Source organism: Melanerpes formicivorus, unplaced genomic scaffold, assembly GCF_026170545.1.
Source record: "Melanerpes formicivorus ecotype bairdi unplaced genomic scaffold, bMelFor1.0.p_v2 SCAF_32, whole genome shotgun sequence".
NCBI classification, from domain to species: Eukaryota; Metazoa; Chordata; class Aves; order Piciformes; family Picidae; genus Melanerpes; species Melanerpes formicivorus.
Window position 1 is genome coordinate 8,054,106 of NW_027142384.1, and position 17,371 is coordinate 8,071,476.

The following is a 17,371-nucleotide window of genomic DNA, read 5'->3' on the forward strand; positions in this document are numbered from 1 at the left end:
GGGAGCCGGAGCGCTGTGCGGGCGTGGGCCGCGGAGAGCAGCTCAGCCCGCGGGGAACGCAACCGCGGCGCCCCCTGGCGGCCAGCCCAACCCCAGCCCCGGCCGTGCCCCCCACCCTGGACTCCGACCCTCGGGGCCCGACGGGGACACAGGAAGGGTTTAAGCGGCGTAGCCTTCCGTCCGCTAAAGGCAAGGAGGGTGAAGTCCTCCGAAAGCTGGTCTTCATCTGTCTAACCCACGGCGTCCGCCGTCGAGCCCCGTTTGCTAATGACACGGAGCTTACGCAACCCGCGCTGTTTGCGTGGCACACCAACAGCCCCAGCACCTGTTGTGCAACTGCAGTCAGGCTCAAGGGCGAGCCAAAACCCCCCTGAACGTCCTGAAACGCGACATAGGAGTGGGCAGGTAGCAAACGCCACCCTAGTGAATGAAGCAAACAATTAAGAAGCTCGCTCTGTATTAAGAACCAGCGAATTCACAAGGCAGGATGGCACGGGAAACCAGGCTTCAGGTCCCGGCTTCCACAGCCACTTGTTTATTCCTGACATCAGCTGCCGCCTTCATTACGCAGCTTCCATCTTCCACCACACATGAAGCAGGCATTACCTGAAACTAGAGTGTCTTAACTACAGCTCCCAGTCATTCCCATTCATCCTATATTCCAACCAGAGCAAGAGTTTGGTGGGGAGGAATTAGAAACTGTATCACACTGCATGGGAGACCAAGAAGAAAAAATAATAGTTTTACTGGCAACTTTAGTATTTCACACCCATCAAAGATCTATCTTTCCAACTCTGTGTTGTTTTAATGTACCATTTCTATCTATTAAAAGACAATATTTACATAAGGATCTATTTTAATAATTTCAATAGAAGTGGCAGTTTACCTGGTTTACTGTTTCTTCAATTGCTCTCATGTAATGATTAAGTTCTCTATCCATTGCAGCATATTCTAGCATGACATTTTCCATAGTATTAACATCCTCTACATCATCTGCAAAACAAAATAGTTTGTACATGGATGATCAGTTTTATTATTTTCAGATAGCATTTTATCTTTACAGATATGAAGACAAGTATTAATGCTGTGAATTTCTACAGCATCTATGAGGCAGAGCAGGTGTTTTCAAGCTCCTCAAACACACACTTGATTCCTATTTTTCAGCTGTAAACCTTGACATTTCTAGGGTAACCTGAACAAACAGCTTACTCCAAAAGGCACTTTCCTGGTTTCATGTGAATAAGAGAGTGTGTGCAATTTCATATCCCAACACCTAGTCATTAGGCAATCAGGATATTTTCTGCAAAAGTTATATTTCATGACTCATCACATTGCCTCAGAAATAGTCAGAAGGCACTTAAATGCCCTCTCAGTACAGTATAGTTCACAGCTATAATTAGACCCTTTATCCCCAATAAACAGCTACTGCAAAAACCAAACAGAGCCAACATTTTCTAACACAGGACATAATGGAAGACTGAATAGCCCTGGTGAATCAAGCAGTAAAATTTTAACTGCCAGTGAAAATCAATGAATACAGTACATGTGCTTAGTAATTCACACCCACTTTTATTCTCTTCTGCATTCCTCCTAATTTCACTCCTTTCATCTCTAACTACACCTCTGCTTTCTCATTCTAACACTGCTGTGCACCTACGTAACTGGATAAGGGCTCCCTGTAGCTGCTATGGGGCTAAACAGCCACAGCTGTATCTGCTGACACAAGTTCATGTACCACATCAGACACTGCCAGCTGCAGAAGGATAGCCAACCACATGCCCTTAACCCATTTAGGAAACAAAGAAATTAGGAAACACTACTCTCCACTTCTACTCCTGTTTCTTCCTACCCTGCAGTTCCCAGGTATAAAGAAAACATGACAGAGCCCCAAAGTCTGCCACGCATTATTAAGAGTTGTCATTTAATGGAATATTATTCTTTACAAGCAGTTTCAGTAGCCATTTATGTTATTTTTAGGAATAAATTTGTGGTACAGCTTTTCAACTTTTGTTGTTGTTTGGGGTTTTTTTGTGGTGGGTTTTTTGGTGTTCTTTTTTGTTGTTGTTGTTCTTGTTTAGTTTGGGTTTCATTTGTTTGTTTTTTGTGAAGAAAGGAAAATGTCTTCTGATCTGGCAAGCTACTGCATTTCCTAAGTCACTAACTGTACTAGCATGATAGAGCACAAAAAAATGTCTGTGCAGAAAGCCACCATAAAGCATTGTGTACAGCCATCTTAGCTTGAGAGCAAAACCTGAAACTGTTGCTGAAACATCACTCAGAGATACGAGATTCATACTGTATGAAACAGTGATGCATCCAGGAGACAGAAGGGAGAGCACTAAGATATATTTATACACACACAAAAAAAGTTGCATAATAAGCCATAACATTTTGTGTACATGGCAATTACAGTCATGATGTTTCCCTTAATTACACAGACACTTGGTATATATCCCTTTCTCATTAAGTAGGTGAATGGATTTTGCAAACTGAACCTTGGCATTCCTGCAACTTTCTTCTGAATAATCAGCATTTCCCTTTCCCCTTTCCCTTCCCTCCCACCCAATTTCCATATCCTATCCGGCAACTATGATCATGCTCTTTTTCCTTCCTGCTAGGAAGAATACGAAATGCCTCCTTCAAGGCTGACACAAATGGCACTCCATGAATCACAGGAAAGGTTTGTGTAGCAAGTAACTGTCATTCTCCTCCCATGGCCAGAATGAATCATTTCCATGACAGAAAGAAACTACAGTGGCCTAAATCTAATTCTTTTTTTTTCTGAAGGGGGCAGAGAAGTGCATTGTTAAACACCAAGAGAGCTCTACTAACTTTCAAACAGGTTAAAAATAAGTCTTTAGGTAAAGAATAATAAATGTTGCAATGTGAGAGATGCCTTAAAATAAAGCTCAGAGGCGGAACACAACTCAGGCAAGAGGGACACTATGTGTAACTATGCCCTACATTCTTCATGCACTGACTGTTCCACCCATCCACCAACCAGCTTTAAGTCTCAGTGATGTTCACTGCTGTTTCCCTGTTGTGTTCTTTTATGCTCATGAAGTATGCTATATATACTGGGAAATCACCAAACGCATCACCAACGCATGATTACAGCCTGCCTTTGAAGGCATTATGGACATAAAGATAGATCTGAAGCACTGTATCCAGGTCAGTTGTTCATCTTTTATTTCTGCTCTTTGACAGATACCAGAGTCCATTTTCTATCTGTGGTTCAATCCATAGTCCAAGGTGCTGAGAGCTAAGAAGAAATCTCCCATGTTATTCCCAGCCACTCATCTCCCCATCTACTAAACAAGGTTTAAATGAAAAATCCCATTACAGGCTATTCTATTTGCCCTTAGAAAACTCTCATTGTCTCCCATTACACACTGCAATAACCTGCCGTGCATGGCTCCTCTGCTCCCACCACACTCCCTTCCCTGATGAGCTAAGAGCAATTCTGCCCCTCCCTGGCGAGGAGCAGATGCAGGGCAGAGCTTGGGTGTAGACATACAGGGATGTAGGTGACCTTATAGGGATGTAAAGTTTTACAGCTCACCAAGGCAGGGATCCCTGCACCTTCAATGTTTCCTAGACTAATAAGAACACATCAGCTGGCCTGATCTTACTCTAGGGAACAAGAAATTTTAAAAGAAAGGCTTACCTCTTCTCACCATCATCCCACAACTCTCTCCCAAATCCCACCAAGCTATTAAGTTTAAAAGCACTGCAATGTCAGGAAGAAACAAAGCACTGTAATGTCAGGAAGAAACAAAACTCTTCTTTTTAAAGGTTTTTGAAAGATTCTGAAAGATTAGCCAGCAATGTGCCTAGGTGGCCAAGCAAGCCAACAGCACCTTGGTCTATATGAAAAATAGTGTGTTCAGCAGGAGTAGCGAAGTGATTGTGCCCCTGTACTCAGCACTGCTGAGGCCTCACCTCAAATACTAGATTCAGATTAGGGCATTGTAGTGTAAGAGAGATACTGAGGTGCTGGAGCAGGTCCAGAGGAGAGCAACGAAGCTGCTGAGGGGTTTGGAGAACAGGTCTTCTGAAGTGCAGCTGAGGGAGCTGGGTTTATTCTGAAGGAGAGAAAGCTGGGGGGAGACCCTATTGTTCTCTACAGCTACCTGAAAGGAGCTTGAGGTGGCGGTTGGTCTATTCTCTCAAGTAACTAGCAATAGGACAAGAGGAAATGGCCTCAGGTTGCACCAGGGGAAGTTTAGGTTGGATATTAGGAAAAATTTCTTTACTGAAAGAGTCGTCAAGCATTGGAATAGGCTGCTGAGGGAAGCAGTAGAGTCACCATCCCTGGAGGGGTTCACAAACATGTCAAGTGGCACTTGGGACATGGTTTAGTGGTCATGGTAGTGCTGGGCTTACAGTTGGCCTTGATGATCTTGGATCTCTTTTCCAACCTTAATGGTTCTATGATTCAATCAAAGTCCTGTCCCCTCCTGAGCTGTGACTGCAGGGTCTTGGCCAGCCTGGGTGCACACTGGTTCTTGCTAACAAGGAAAACGGAGCTTGGAGAGCCCTGATAATTTCTGGAACTGTGGGCACAGGCTGTTGATGACTCTGTTCAAACTGATCCTTGAACTGGACCACAAATGGGGCTGTTCAGCCTGGAGAAAAAGAGGCTGAGGGGAGACCTTCTGGCTCTCTACAGCTCCTTGAAAGGAGGTTGGAGCCAGGTGGAGCCATGTAACAACAGACAGGATGAAAAGAAATGGCCTCAAGCTGTGGCAGGGGAGATTTAGGTTAGTCATGAGGAGCAATTTCTTCCCCAAAAGGGTTGTCAAGGTCTGGTCCAGGCTGCTCTGGACAGTGGTGGAGTCCCCATCCCTGGAGGGGTTTCAAAGCTGTGGAGATGTGGTGCTGAGGGCCATGGCTAAGTGGTGACCTGGCAGTGCTGGGTTAATGGTTGGACTTGGTCTGAAAGACCTCTTCCAACCCACACAACTCTGATTCTGACTCTGATTCTAATGCATTGTCCATTACTCACTCCTCAAACTTCACTGATACTTTTATTTCAGTTGTGAGGAAGGCAGTGGAGAGTCCTAGTAAAGAGATTCAAAACAGTCTCTCTTCCAGCAGACTGACCAAGCTACATGCTAAACACCCTCCCAGCCAGACTCCAGCTACAAAGCCAGCTAACTCTCCAAAGCACTCAAACCTTGCACTCTGCAGGCCAACAACGTAGCTCAAGAACAAAATCAAATGCTTTGCAAGTGCTGGATTGGTGCCTTACTGTTATCTAATCAAAATTTATCCTAATCTTGTTTCTAATTCATATCTAAGGAATGCATTCCAAACGCCGAACATGCTTTTAGCTACTGCCACAAAATACCATCGAAGTTGCACACTGTAGTTAAGTCTCCTTGTTATCTAGGCTAAGTATGTTGAGTTTAGTAAGCATTTCTCCACAAGTCCTTAACCTCACCACGCAGAGATTATGCATTTTGCAATATCACATCTTTTACTCACAGAGAGCCCAGTTCAAGACCATACTTTTCATTTTCAAAGGTCCATGTGCTTTATGTTAAAATTAGCTGGCTAAGTATGTGCTGGCTGAATATGCAGACTTCATGGTTATAAATTTCAAACAGCATGACTTCATGATCTCTTTTTATAATGGAAAGAGGGGTATTACTCTGAACATTCTCCCTAAATATTAAAGAACAAAATTGTAGAAAGAGACCAGCAATAGTTCAACTTCTCATTTCTACTGAGAGGCCAAACTGATCATGCTCAGGTGCCTTCCTGATGATTCAAACTGTATTCAGTCAGGGCTGGGTTACCCATCATGAACCTCAGGGTTAAAACAGAAGTTGCAATAACAGGGTAGAGTCGAGTCAGCACTGATTTAATACTTCCTATATGAATACTGACGTTAAAGGCCACTCATTTATCCAGAACTTGCATTTCTTTCTGCCATCTGAGTTCATATTTACTTATTTCTAAAGATTTTTCACAACTACCTCTTTTTACTGTGGCAAATGTTACAACACTGGTATTTACTTACTTAGAGTACTGCAGCTGTCCTGAAGCCATGCAAATAAGCATTCACTTCCACTGCAGGCTATCTCAAAGAGTCTGGAATACCATAAAATTGCGGGAAGGCTCTAAGCCTTACTTACAAAGGATGTTTAAGCACAGACAACGTGAATTTACACATACTTCCACATCTTTATAGTATTGGCTAATAAAAGTCAAACTTCAATTTAAAGAAAAGAGGACATTGTCAGCTCTCTCTCTTGTACTACATCCTAGCTTGCTTTGAATTTCAAGGCTAGATGCTGATTTTTTTTCTTCCTGTCAGGCTCTCCCATCATTCAAGGCAGAAGAGGAATGGTGTACCACTGCTCATAAATTTTCACAGTAGATATCAGACTTCTAAAACACATGTAACACAAACATCTGTCACTTGAGCCAATAGCAACAGCAGTAGTAGGCAGCTGTCTTCATATGCACCAGCAGATAAAATACAGGCTTTGCCAGCAGGTTTCAAGTTACTGCTGACAGGAGAGGAACACAAGCTCCCCAGCTCCTCAATTTAGTTCCACCTTCTGGAGAATGTACGTTTGTAATTCACAATACAGGGAAGCATTTGTGTTATTTTTTGGCAAGTATTTTAATTGTCAAAACCAAAAGCAGTAAGACATGTGACCCAAATTTTGGTGTATGAAAAACTGTTGGTAATTCAAATAGGACAATACAGCTTGAAGGAAAAAAACCTACCATCCAACCCACACTCTTTAAGAAGAGATTCACAAAATCACTGGAGAAGAAAGTGGCAAGATGTCCCTCTGCTGTCTAGATGCTCATAGCAAAGGATACAGACCTATGTATAAGACCACTGTCTTATTTCCCTCCTCCCTCTAGATACATTAGACCCTGTCATGGCGCTCCCAGACTATACAGATCAAGAGGAACTTAAACTGATTGCTTCTGCAGCACTAGGGTGTGTCTTTATCTTTTCTTCTGCACATATGTGGACAGCTCTTCATAAAACTCTTGTCATAAGAGAAATCCCTCTCCTTGACCTGTAATAGATTTTACCTATTAGACTTCAGAAAGAGCCAAAAGCTACTAGAGAAAAATTCTAAACTAAAATAAATTAGAAGCAATACAAAGGAACAGCAAAAGCCTGGAGAAAACCAATGTAATCTCCTGAATGCAGGTTAAAACTAGAGAAATGGCTGAAATTAGAATGCTCCAAAACCTCCATGGAACAGTTTGGATAAGGAACTAACCATTGCAGATCTTAAGAGAAGAAAAGTTATTACTGATTAGAGGGCCAACAGCCATAAAGGGAATGGCAACTGGTGGGCTAAAGGGGAACTCAGAGCAGTAATTGTGAAATTCCTCTCCGTGTAACAGTCAGAAGCTACTTACTGCTGAAGCTAGTCCTAAAGAAACCTTCAGCTCCTTAACTAGGCTGTAGAGTATTTTGAGCAGGATTTCCCTGAGTGTCCCCAAGTGAAGCATTCTACTTGTATAGAAAGCTTTCATGTACATGAAGTTAGAGATTGAGTGTAGGTGAGTGATTTTACAGACCAATACCTTCACCTTGATACCAGCACTTCAGCAAAAAAGGTATGCCTTACAAAATGAAATTACATTGGTGAGAGAAAGAGAAATGCACTCTACATGACCCTGTTTGAGCAGAGACATTGGACAAGATGACTTCCAGAGGTCACTTCCAACTCCAACCGTTCTGTGATTCTGTGATATTCCTCAATATACAACTTCAATTCTAAACCATTCTTCTAGAAGATGGCTGAAAGTGAGTTCAAGTCTTTTCAAGCAAAGAAGGAAGTTGAATCTGAGTTTCCTATACTTCACCAAAGGAAAAAAAATTACTAGAAGAAATAGAAGTGAGAGGAGTGTGTGAGACAGGGCTACTGTAAATGAAAATCTAGCACTGCAGAACACCTTCAGCTGACTGTGTCCACAGTCGCGCCAGAACCATCGCTTGTGAATATTTTCTATTGGGCTTCTGTTAAGAAATTGCACATCAAACAACAAGCATCTTTCTATAGCTGAGTAAAGTCTTCTAAGGTTTTATTTTGGAAAGGACAGTGCTTTTTAGTGTGGGTTTAAACATGTGTTTTATTCAGCAAATAACTGATAAAATCTTCAGCTATCCATTTCTCCCTGCTTAAACTATGTAACTTTTTATAAAGCAAGCCAAGCCAAGAGCATCTGTCAAATTACAGACTATTCCTGACAAAAAAAAAACCCAAAACCAAACCAAACCAAAACCCTCATCCTGTGTTACAAGTCATTTCCTTGTAGGCTATGATAGTCTGAAGTGGAAACAAAATTCAGTTGACCCAGGAAGCTCCTGCCAATCCCATGGAAATGAAACCCAAGTACCTTACACTGTAGAGAGAGTAAGATTTTCAACAGCAACAGAACTTGCACGGTCTGAGTGTCCACTTTGAAACACCTCAGCTGCTGAATGCCCAGTTTGAAATACCTCAAGTGGTCAGCATTTCCAGTGAGTGGGTCTTGCACACATTCTGAAAACAGAGTCATCTCGGCGTGGGCACAGAAAAGTTGAGGCACCAGTGGTACTAACCACTTCTGAAAATAACTTACTATATTATTCTATAATAAAGTAATCATGAAACTTTTGCTCAACATGAAACTCCCTTAAACTCTGCTGCCAACAGAACTAGGCCAACAGTACTTTTGAAAGCAACTTCCTTACAGTACTGGATTTTTTTTCCTTCAAGCAGAGGAAGTTACAATGATCCCAGTTTAGACCTGAGAGCAGTAACAAAGATCTCTTTTACCAGATATTTCTGCCACAGTATCCAAACAGACTGTAACGAAGGGCAACACCTCCTAAACCTACTGACAGTGCAAATACCTGTGAAATAAATAAGCTTTTCACAGAGTTTAATTTAGCAAAACACTCCAACATATGCCAATATGCTTTGCTGTATAAAATCCAAAGTAAAACATTTTTCAGCACAAACAGATATGACTTAATTGGGGCTGAGGCACACACATAATAAGACATCAACTAATGTCTAGTAAAAGTAGAGTGTGCTATGGCACACAAAGTGAAAAAAAGTCTCTATAACATATCTGCATATTTGTTTGCTACTGTAACCTCTATATTTGATGCCATACATACAGCACCAAGACATGAAGAGAGGTAGTATGTAGGCACTTCCTCTCAGAAATGGATGCTTGCTGGACTAAATAGTAAGGCCCAGAGTATTTCCAGGCTAATTCTCTCCTTTCTGAGAAAACATATTAGTACCTGACCAGCAGGTCTTTCAACCTTAATAAATAAAATCAAAGGTCATAGTGAGGTTAATTTTTTATTTTACCAATTAAAACCTACTTAATTTTGCAGAAGGAACAACTAAAAGTTAACAAAGACACTGTAACCAGTAAGCTGAAGCACTAAAAGGAGGATAAAGCATTTACAACATGCAACAGTCTTGAGAAGCAAGTTAAGCTCTCCTCTGTCATAACTCTGCATCAGTTTCCTGGCATTATGGTGATATCTGTGCTCTGTTCAGCACATATCAGCACTCCTCACCATTATCTACATCCACAGGCCCAAGAAGAACAGAAATGCAAGTTACATTGACGTGCAGCAGGAAAACACCAAGGCTGAGGTTCATGTAGCTTTTCTTTAGAAACCAAGGGAATTTCACAGGTCATTTCCCCAGGCACTCATCCTTGCTGCTCCGCTGTGTTTCTTCTCTGCTAGGATAATATGGCTCTTCACAAGGTTATACTATAAATTGGATTAATGAAACAATCCATGCTAAAAATGGCATGCGAGCCTTTCAAACCAAACCATGACACTAAAAAATTCCCACAAACACAAACCCCATGTCATTCCAATAAATTAATCTGAAGTGCAGATATACAAACAGCTGTACTAGTATGACTGAGGGGGTGGGAAACTGCAGCAGGGTGAGGTTGGGGGCAATAACCTCCTAAACCAACCTGTTTGCCCAGAAAATGGTAGAGGAACCACACCTATATTTTCCAAGTAAGTTCAAAGCATATGTTATCTTCACACAGAAGTCTGACCAATCTCTCATAAAATAACTAATATTTTCCTGACTCTCTATATACACAGATACATGTACATGTGTATCTCCCCCTCTTCTCAGTGGATTTCAACATATGATGAAATTAAGGCTGAAAACAACATGCAGGAATAATTTTAGTGGGAAAGGATTTTCTTGTGACTAACCAGCCTCTTGCCTGCAGAGGCATGAACATGTCTACACCACACGACAGATCATGGTTCAAAGCCCCAGGATGCTTCTGACCTTGCCTTCCACAAAACAAGGGGTGGAAGGGTTGACCGTATTTAAAATCAAGGGCGTCTGCTGCTGTCCTAACTATTTTTTCCTCTTAGAACTTAACATTAGAACTTGGGGAAAAGAAATTTTTACAATAGTTCCCTCATAATGAACAGTGACATATTTATTGAGGTGTTGTAATTGCTACTCACTGATACTTCAGAACACTTCCTAAAACTGCTACTTCAAATTAAATAATTTATTTCAAGATTTTTAATGTCATTTACAATTTCCATAGCAGTTCACAGGCTGCTTTACCTACCATTTCCACTAGAAAGGAAGGCCAGAAAAATAGTTTATTATTTTTTTATTATTCCAATAAATTGATTTTTCAACTTGTTAGAATCTTCCTTTTTTTAAGAAGCACAATTTCTTTTCACACTATCACAGTATCACAGTATAACTAAGGTTGGAAGAGACCTCAAGGATCATCGAGTGCAACCTATCACCACAGAGCTCGTGACTAGACCATGGCACCAAGTGCCACGTCCAATCTCCTCTTGAACACCTCCAGGGACGGCGACTCCACCACCTCCCTGGGCAGCACATTCCGATGATGAACGACTCGCTCGGTGAAGAACTTTCTCCTCACCTTGAGTCTAAACCTCCCCTGGCACAGCTTGAGACTGTGTCCTCTTGTTCTGGTTTGTATTACACAAGATCCCTACTTGCACATTATGAATTCTACAGAGATAATCCACCCCCTCTTTGTTTAGAAGTCAAACGTGTTAATTCTTTCTGTTGTCAATAAGCAATTCTTCTCTTATTTTAAATTGTATTGACAGGTGGAAAATAAATATCTCAGCATGAAGAGAAAGTCTGTCTCCAGTGAAAGGCATGATTGTTATGATTTAGCAGTACACAATACTATTAGGTTTCTCACAAAAAAAACTTTGCCTGTGTTGATGAACCTATTACATTTCCCAGAGATGCTCATTCGAAGTGCACCTTCATTAAACTAAATCCCTCTGTTTGGAGGAAACAGATAACATGTTGGAAAGTCATTCCATTTGAAAAAAAAAAAAAACACTCAGTAGAGATAGGACAATAATCTCTTCACCCCAAACCTTCAAAATTCTCTGAAGCATTACTTTGTCCAAAACTGGAGGCAGCCTAACTCAGAAACCAAGGTAATGAGCCCTCATCAGAGCTTACTTAATCAGATATAATGTTTCAGTAAATGCAACTGTGTTGGTTCTGGGCTCACCCGACAATCCTATCCACGTCTGATACAGATACATACAATTCAAAATCTAATTACACTGACTAGACATGCTGCATGTGGCACCACAAGAAATAGGAGTCATGGGATTGTGCATCATCAATGGCCGGGACGGAGCACAGGGCTGTGACACAGGGCACAAGCACAGCAGAGTCACCTCGCAAAGCAGCTGTGAGTGCAGGTTCACTACAGGGGCAGTCTCACTGCCAACCCCTGGAAGTGCCATCTTCACAGGTGTCAGTACCAGTGCTTGTGCATGACCTGCTCAACTGGTCCCGCTAAAAATCAGCAAGCTGTCCCTCCTAACGCAAGCAAATCCCCAGCAGCAGACTGCAGCGTGCATGAGCTCTAGGAGAAGTTCAAGCAGTAGAACATGCATCAACAGGAAGACCAAGACAATCCTTCACTTCAAGATATTCCAGATCTGACTTACTTCAGCTCAGTTCAGTGGTCATAGTTGCACTGTGACACAAAAACACCCACAGAATCCAAACTTAAGATTGCACAACCAACAGCAACAGCTTCATGCAGACACAAATGAACACTCTTCCAGCACTGAAATGTTAACATTATTAATCTAAAATGAAAGATCTGGGAGAGGAAAAATGCCAAAGTATTCATTTTTCAAATGTCAAATATCTAGATATTTCCAAACATAACTTTTTTACCCCTAAACCCACACAGTCTCCTAGTCCAAGTTTTTAAGTTTCTGCTTATACAAACCTTGGCACTACTGGTTCCAGAATTCAGAGAAGCTAATCAGTAGCCTCAGACAGAACAAGGCTGGACTTCAGCTAAGTAGCCAGAACACTAACTGTATTGCAGCTGCAGTAGCAAGCAGCTCAGGGTGGAAAAACAATCCAGTTTTACAGTCAGCTTTTTAGGCAAGTATGACTGGCAGGCAACTCCACATTCAACACTCCTGTGGACAGAGCAGTGGTATGTCTTACAACAGCTGACATTGGTCCACATGCATAAAGGAATAAAAGATAAATCAGATTCATAATATAGAGCTAACAGTGGGATGTTTAGAGATTTTAAATGAGAAAAACTTATCTGTTAGATTATCAGACACAGGAAAGTTAGTAGAAACAAGTAAGACTATAGTTTCCAAAGTTAACTGCCTATTGAAAATGTAGGTATTTCCACATGCTCTGGATATTTTCCATTTTCTGTTAAGAGAGATAATGGACAGAGGACACCCAAGATGAAACTAAGAGAGTCTAGAAAACTCATGTCTCATGCAAGCCAAGGTCAAGTGATGTTCCCCATAAAACATCCAATTTAGCATGAATCACATCTTGATATGATACTTGAAGTGCTAACCATGTAGCATTACTAAATCTTGGACTTTCAGAGCCCATAATTCCTCAATATGACCAAAAAACCCCCATCAGACACAACACAAAAAGCCAATGCACAGCCTCATCCTCTTACACAGACAAGGCACACAAACTGCAAGCATAATGAAAACCAGCAATTCATTCTGCCTCCAGCAGGCCTCCTTTGCATAAAACCTCTTCTGTGAGTTGGCAGATCTCCTGGTTTTGGCATGAATCGCTGGTATGTGGCATTCATTCTGCTGCTTGCATACTGGTAAGTGACAGAGCTAAATCTTCCCATTGCCAGACTTTCATTTCCCACAAACTTCATGCAAAAATTCCCCCTATTATGAGGAGCTGTTACTTTGTTATCATGTGGAAAATGTGCCTATGTGCAAAAAAGGGCAATGCAATTCTCTACTGCCCGAGTCTTTCACATATGCACAAATATTTATGATTTTGAAAAGAAACAGGAATTTGTTTGATGCCTTACAATGCACCACAGATGATGGTCCCTCAGTGTGTTCTTAGATAATGCTTTTATCTTTGCCCATAGTAGGAAAGAAGTAGCTTTCTGGGGGCCTCATGGCATTAAAGAGGCAGCTTTGAAAGAACAGGAATATAAATTGAAACTGAAGTGTTCTGAAACTAGATAGAAAGAAGTAGAAGGTTCCCTTTGGTCAGTACTTAAACAGAACTGGTAAACTATCACACAGTTATCAGTCAGTGTGTTATTAAAGTAAATGAAATGCAGAAAATATGACTATGCCTAAGATTCATGTAGTTGAAACACGCCAGTTGGGAGAATTTTCTCCCCTTTGTACTGAAAGTCTTTTCTGTTTTGTTCAGTTCAAAATCTGGTGTTCTATAAAAGTGACTGGGCCACTAAAGGAAGCATGTTCAGTGGAGGAGAAGTCTGTATTTGAGATTATCTTGAGACATTTGGGCAGACTGCACACTTCCAACAAACCATGGGTAAAAGTTTAATCTAAAAATACTGAAGAAATACAGAATTTGAGCAATGGCATACCAAATTCACTCAAAAAAACAGCTGTGAATTAGATCCACACCCACAAGTAATAAACCTTTTTTTTTAAAGTCTTGTGAAAATGTCACATTAATCTACCCATACAGTAAAAAGTCTACTCACCCACTGCTTACTAAGATGATTAGTAAGGAAATCACAAGTTAAACTTTATTCATCTGCTTAAGAAAAATAGGAAAGAGTTTGCAAGGTTGATTTAACTCATAAGATATTATTGTCACTTGACATTTCCATGCAATGTGTAATTTCATTCCCACTTACAGTCTGGGGAAAGCCTGTTAAAATACTTCCTTAATGTGTGAACACTTCTTTGAATTGTGTTCTTTTCATCTGCCACCTTCTCCTTAAGCCAGCTGGCTCCTTTTGTTAAGTCTTTTTTAATAAGAAAGTTCATTATATGTAATTCACAGAGAAGTTAGAGATTGTCACCTTCTATTGAGTGCTAGAACACATGCATATTCCAGAGCACTCCACAGCATTCGCTGATAATGTCAAAAACTAAAGAGGTTCACTCATATATATCCAGAGACTAATCAGAAAGACTACATCTCTCTTCTCATTTACAACCACATGAACCAGTACCCCTCTGATTTATATGCCAGACTCTTCCCATTTGCAAATGCTAACACCTTTGTGGAAACTACAGAAGCTGCTTGCATGGGAAACATCATTAGAAAGGCATTTAAATATCTTTCATCATCTAGGGTACCATCAGCTTACTGCCCTGCTTAATCCTTTTGCTGTGGCTTTCTTATTTCTTACTTCTTCTTCATTACAGATATTTCTTTACCTCTCCCCTTCTCTCCCTCCTCAACCAGTTCCCCCATTCCTGCTCTTTTTTGTTATGTTTCTTTTTTCCCAGAGTACTTGCTAACCTGTTTTCTGATTCTTTCTCTTTAGCCACTGATAGCTTCCCAGTGGTCACAATCTCTGAGGGTCTTTCCCCACTTCCTCCCTTTTATATTGCTGTAGCTCTAGTAGACTTATGGCTGTTCTTTTACTGGCATAAATATCCATTAACATACAAAAGACCCTCAAACTAAACAAAAGCAACTGCTATGTAGTGCATGGTTTGGGAACTAACGTAATGCAAACAATGCCTGAAAGGGTGGCTGGGGCAGCAACGTGAGCGATGACAGGTTACCTGGTTGTCACTGTATGCCCTACACAGAAGGTTGTGTTGTGCGATGTTCATGACAAATGCCAGACCTCTGTTCAATGTCTAAAGAGAGGTACAGGGACTGTTGTTTATTTATTTCATATTTTTTAAAAAGAGGCTGATTCTATAGTGAATATTTTGCAGATGCATCCTTATCTTACATGACAAAGAGTATAATTTGAGCAAAGGCTCTTTTTAGACCAAAAAAGCATGAGACTAAATCCTGCTAATTGCATTTGCCTTCAATAAGCTCTTTCAGTATTTCAAAGAAAGAGCAACACAAATTACTCAATGTCTGGAATGTGTGACTTACATCAGGACTGATTAAAGAAGCTCAACTTGCAAAGTTTAAGTGAGAGATGCTAAAGGTGACTTACCACTACCATCCTCAAGATTTCTGAACATACTGAGCTCTTTGATTATCAGCCAGTAACATAAGAGCCAGTGCCTGAAAACTGAAACACAGCTAATGAAGAAAGAAAATACAAGGTTGAACTATTTATTCAGAGATGGGATGGATTCTCACTCACTTCAGTTGACCTTTTGCTGGACTGTAGGTTTCAGTGTAAATTTTCTTTACATAAGCAGTTTTAGTAGCACTTTCTTTGAATGGGTGTAATATTTTCTATATATATTCTATATATGGTGATGTATTTCTATACATATTCTATATATGGTGATATATTTTCTATCTTCACATAATATTATTTACTGACTTACTATCCTCCTGTAGACAAAACTGTAGGATCCACTCAAAATTTATCTACGTGCAAATCTTTGCTTAGTGCCTTACATATATCTTAGCAGTTCAAACCACTTCAGGCCAGGGTTGGAGTGGCTGGAGAGCAGCCAGACAGAAAGGGACCTAGGGCTACTGATTGACAGCTGGCTGAACATGAGCCAGCAGTGTGCCCAGGTGGCCTGCATCCTGACCTGCATCAGAAATAGTGTGGCCAGCAGGAGCAGGGGAGTCATTCTGCCCCTGTACTCAGCACTGGTTAGGCCACACCTTGAGTACTGTGTCCAGTTCTGGGCCCCTCAATTTAAGAAGGACATCGAGACATTTGAATGTGTCCAGAGAAGGGCAACGAGACTGGTGAGAGGCCTCAAGCATAAGCCCTACGAGGAGAGGCTGAGGGAGCTGGGGTTGTTTAGCCTGGAGAAGAGGAGGCTCAGGGGAGACCTCATTGCCCTCTACAACTACCTGAAGGGAGGTTGTAGCCAGGTGTGCCAGGGGAAGTTTAGGCTTGAGGTGACGAGAAAGTTCTTCACAGAGAGAGTAGTTAGCCACTGGAATGGGCTGCCCAGTGAGGTGGTGGAGTCACTGTCCCTGGAGGTGTTCAAGAGGGGACTGGATGTGACACTTGGTGCCATGGTCTAGTAGTCATGAGGTATTGGGTGACAGGTTGGACTTGATGATCTTTGAGGTCTCTTTCAACCTTATTGATTCTATGATTCTATGATATCACTACAATGGTTCTTGGAGATGTGATACCTCCTATTTGTTATTTCACGAAAGGCAATGTTGACATTGTGGCTACGCTGTTGTTTTCTTCTGCCTTTTATTTCCCCTGTACACATCTTTTCCTGGCTATTTCCTACCTTTTCCCATCACCTACCACCATTACAGACAAGTCACATTATTTCTAGACTCTTGCAAGATCATTTCCACAATCACAGAAGGCACAAGCAACAACAGAATACCTACACAGGAACTTGAGATATTCAGATGTTCATATATACTCTCAAAACACTTCTGGCACTTCTTTTTATAGAAGGCAAAACTGATGCCTAGGGAACTTCAGTGGCTTGCCCAAGGCCACACAGTGCAGTGGCAGTTTGAAAGCATGACTGTTCCCAGCTTCAAGGCCTCAGCAAAATCAGACTTGGTGCAACTCAGCTGGTTTATCTCTTTCATATATTGCTATGACGAGTTCCATGTACTTCTTGAGAGAAAATGGGAAAGAAAATGAGAAAGGAAACAAATAAAACCAAAGCAAATCTTAATTAAAAAAATATTCTGAATCTACAATTCAGACAAACAACCTCTGCATATTCTCCAAAGGCTGAAAGTTTTCACAGGGCTCAGTGTCAGCAATCATAAGGTACACACAAGTCTTACATGTGATTCTGACTGATAAAGCAAACATTCCCATTTATATTCCTGGAATTTTATCAGTACATATTTTCATCTTCATTCTTCACCAGAGCTTCAGTGTGCTATATACTACCTAGTGTAAATGGAAACCAGTCATAAAGCCTGGATTTGAGTCA

At 41.1% G+C, this 17,371-nt stretch overlaps 1 protein-coding gene across 3 annotated transcripts in view; it reads right to left on the reverse strand.

Moving 5' to 3' along the window:
* Positions 1 to 17,371, reverse strand: part of NSMCE2 (NSE2 (MMS21) homolog, SMC5-SMC6 complex SUMO ligase) — a 130,079-nt gene that overhangs the window by 98,274 nt on the left and 14,434 nt on the right. For all 3 annotated transcript variants that reach the window (XM_068155551.1, XM_068155552.1, XM_068155555.1), the window contains exon 3: positions 887 to 993. In XM_068155551.1, the coding sequence (XP_068011652.1) occupies positions 887 to 993 (107 nt within the window). The remainder of the gene's footprint in view (positions 1 to 886; positions 994 to 17,371) is intronic.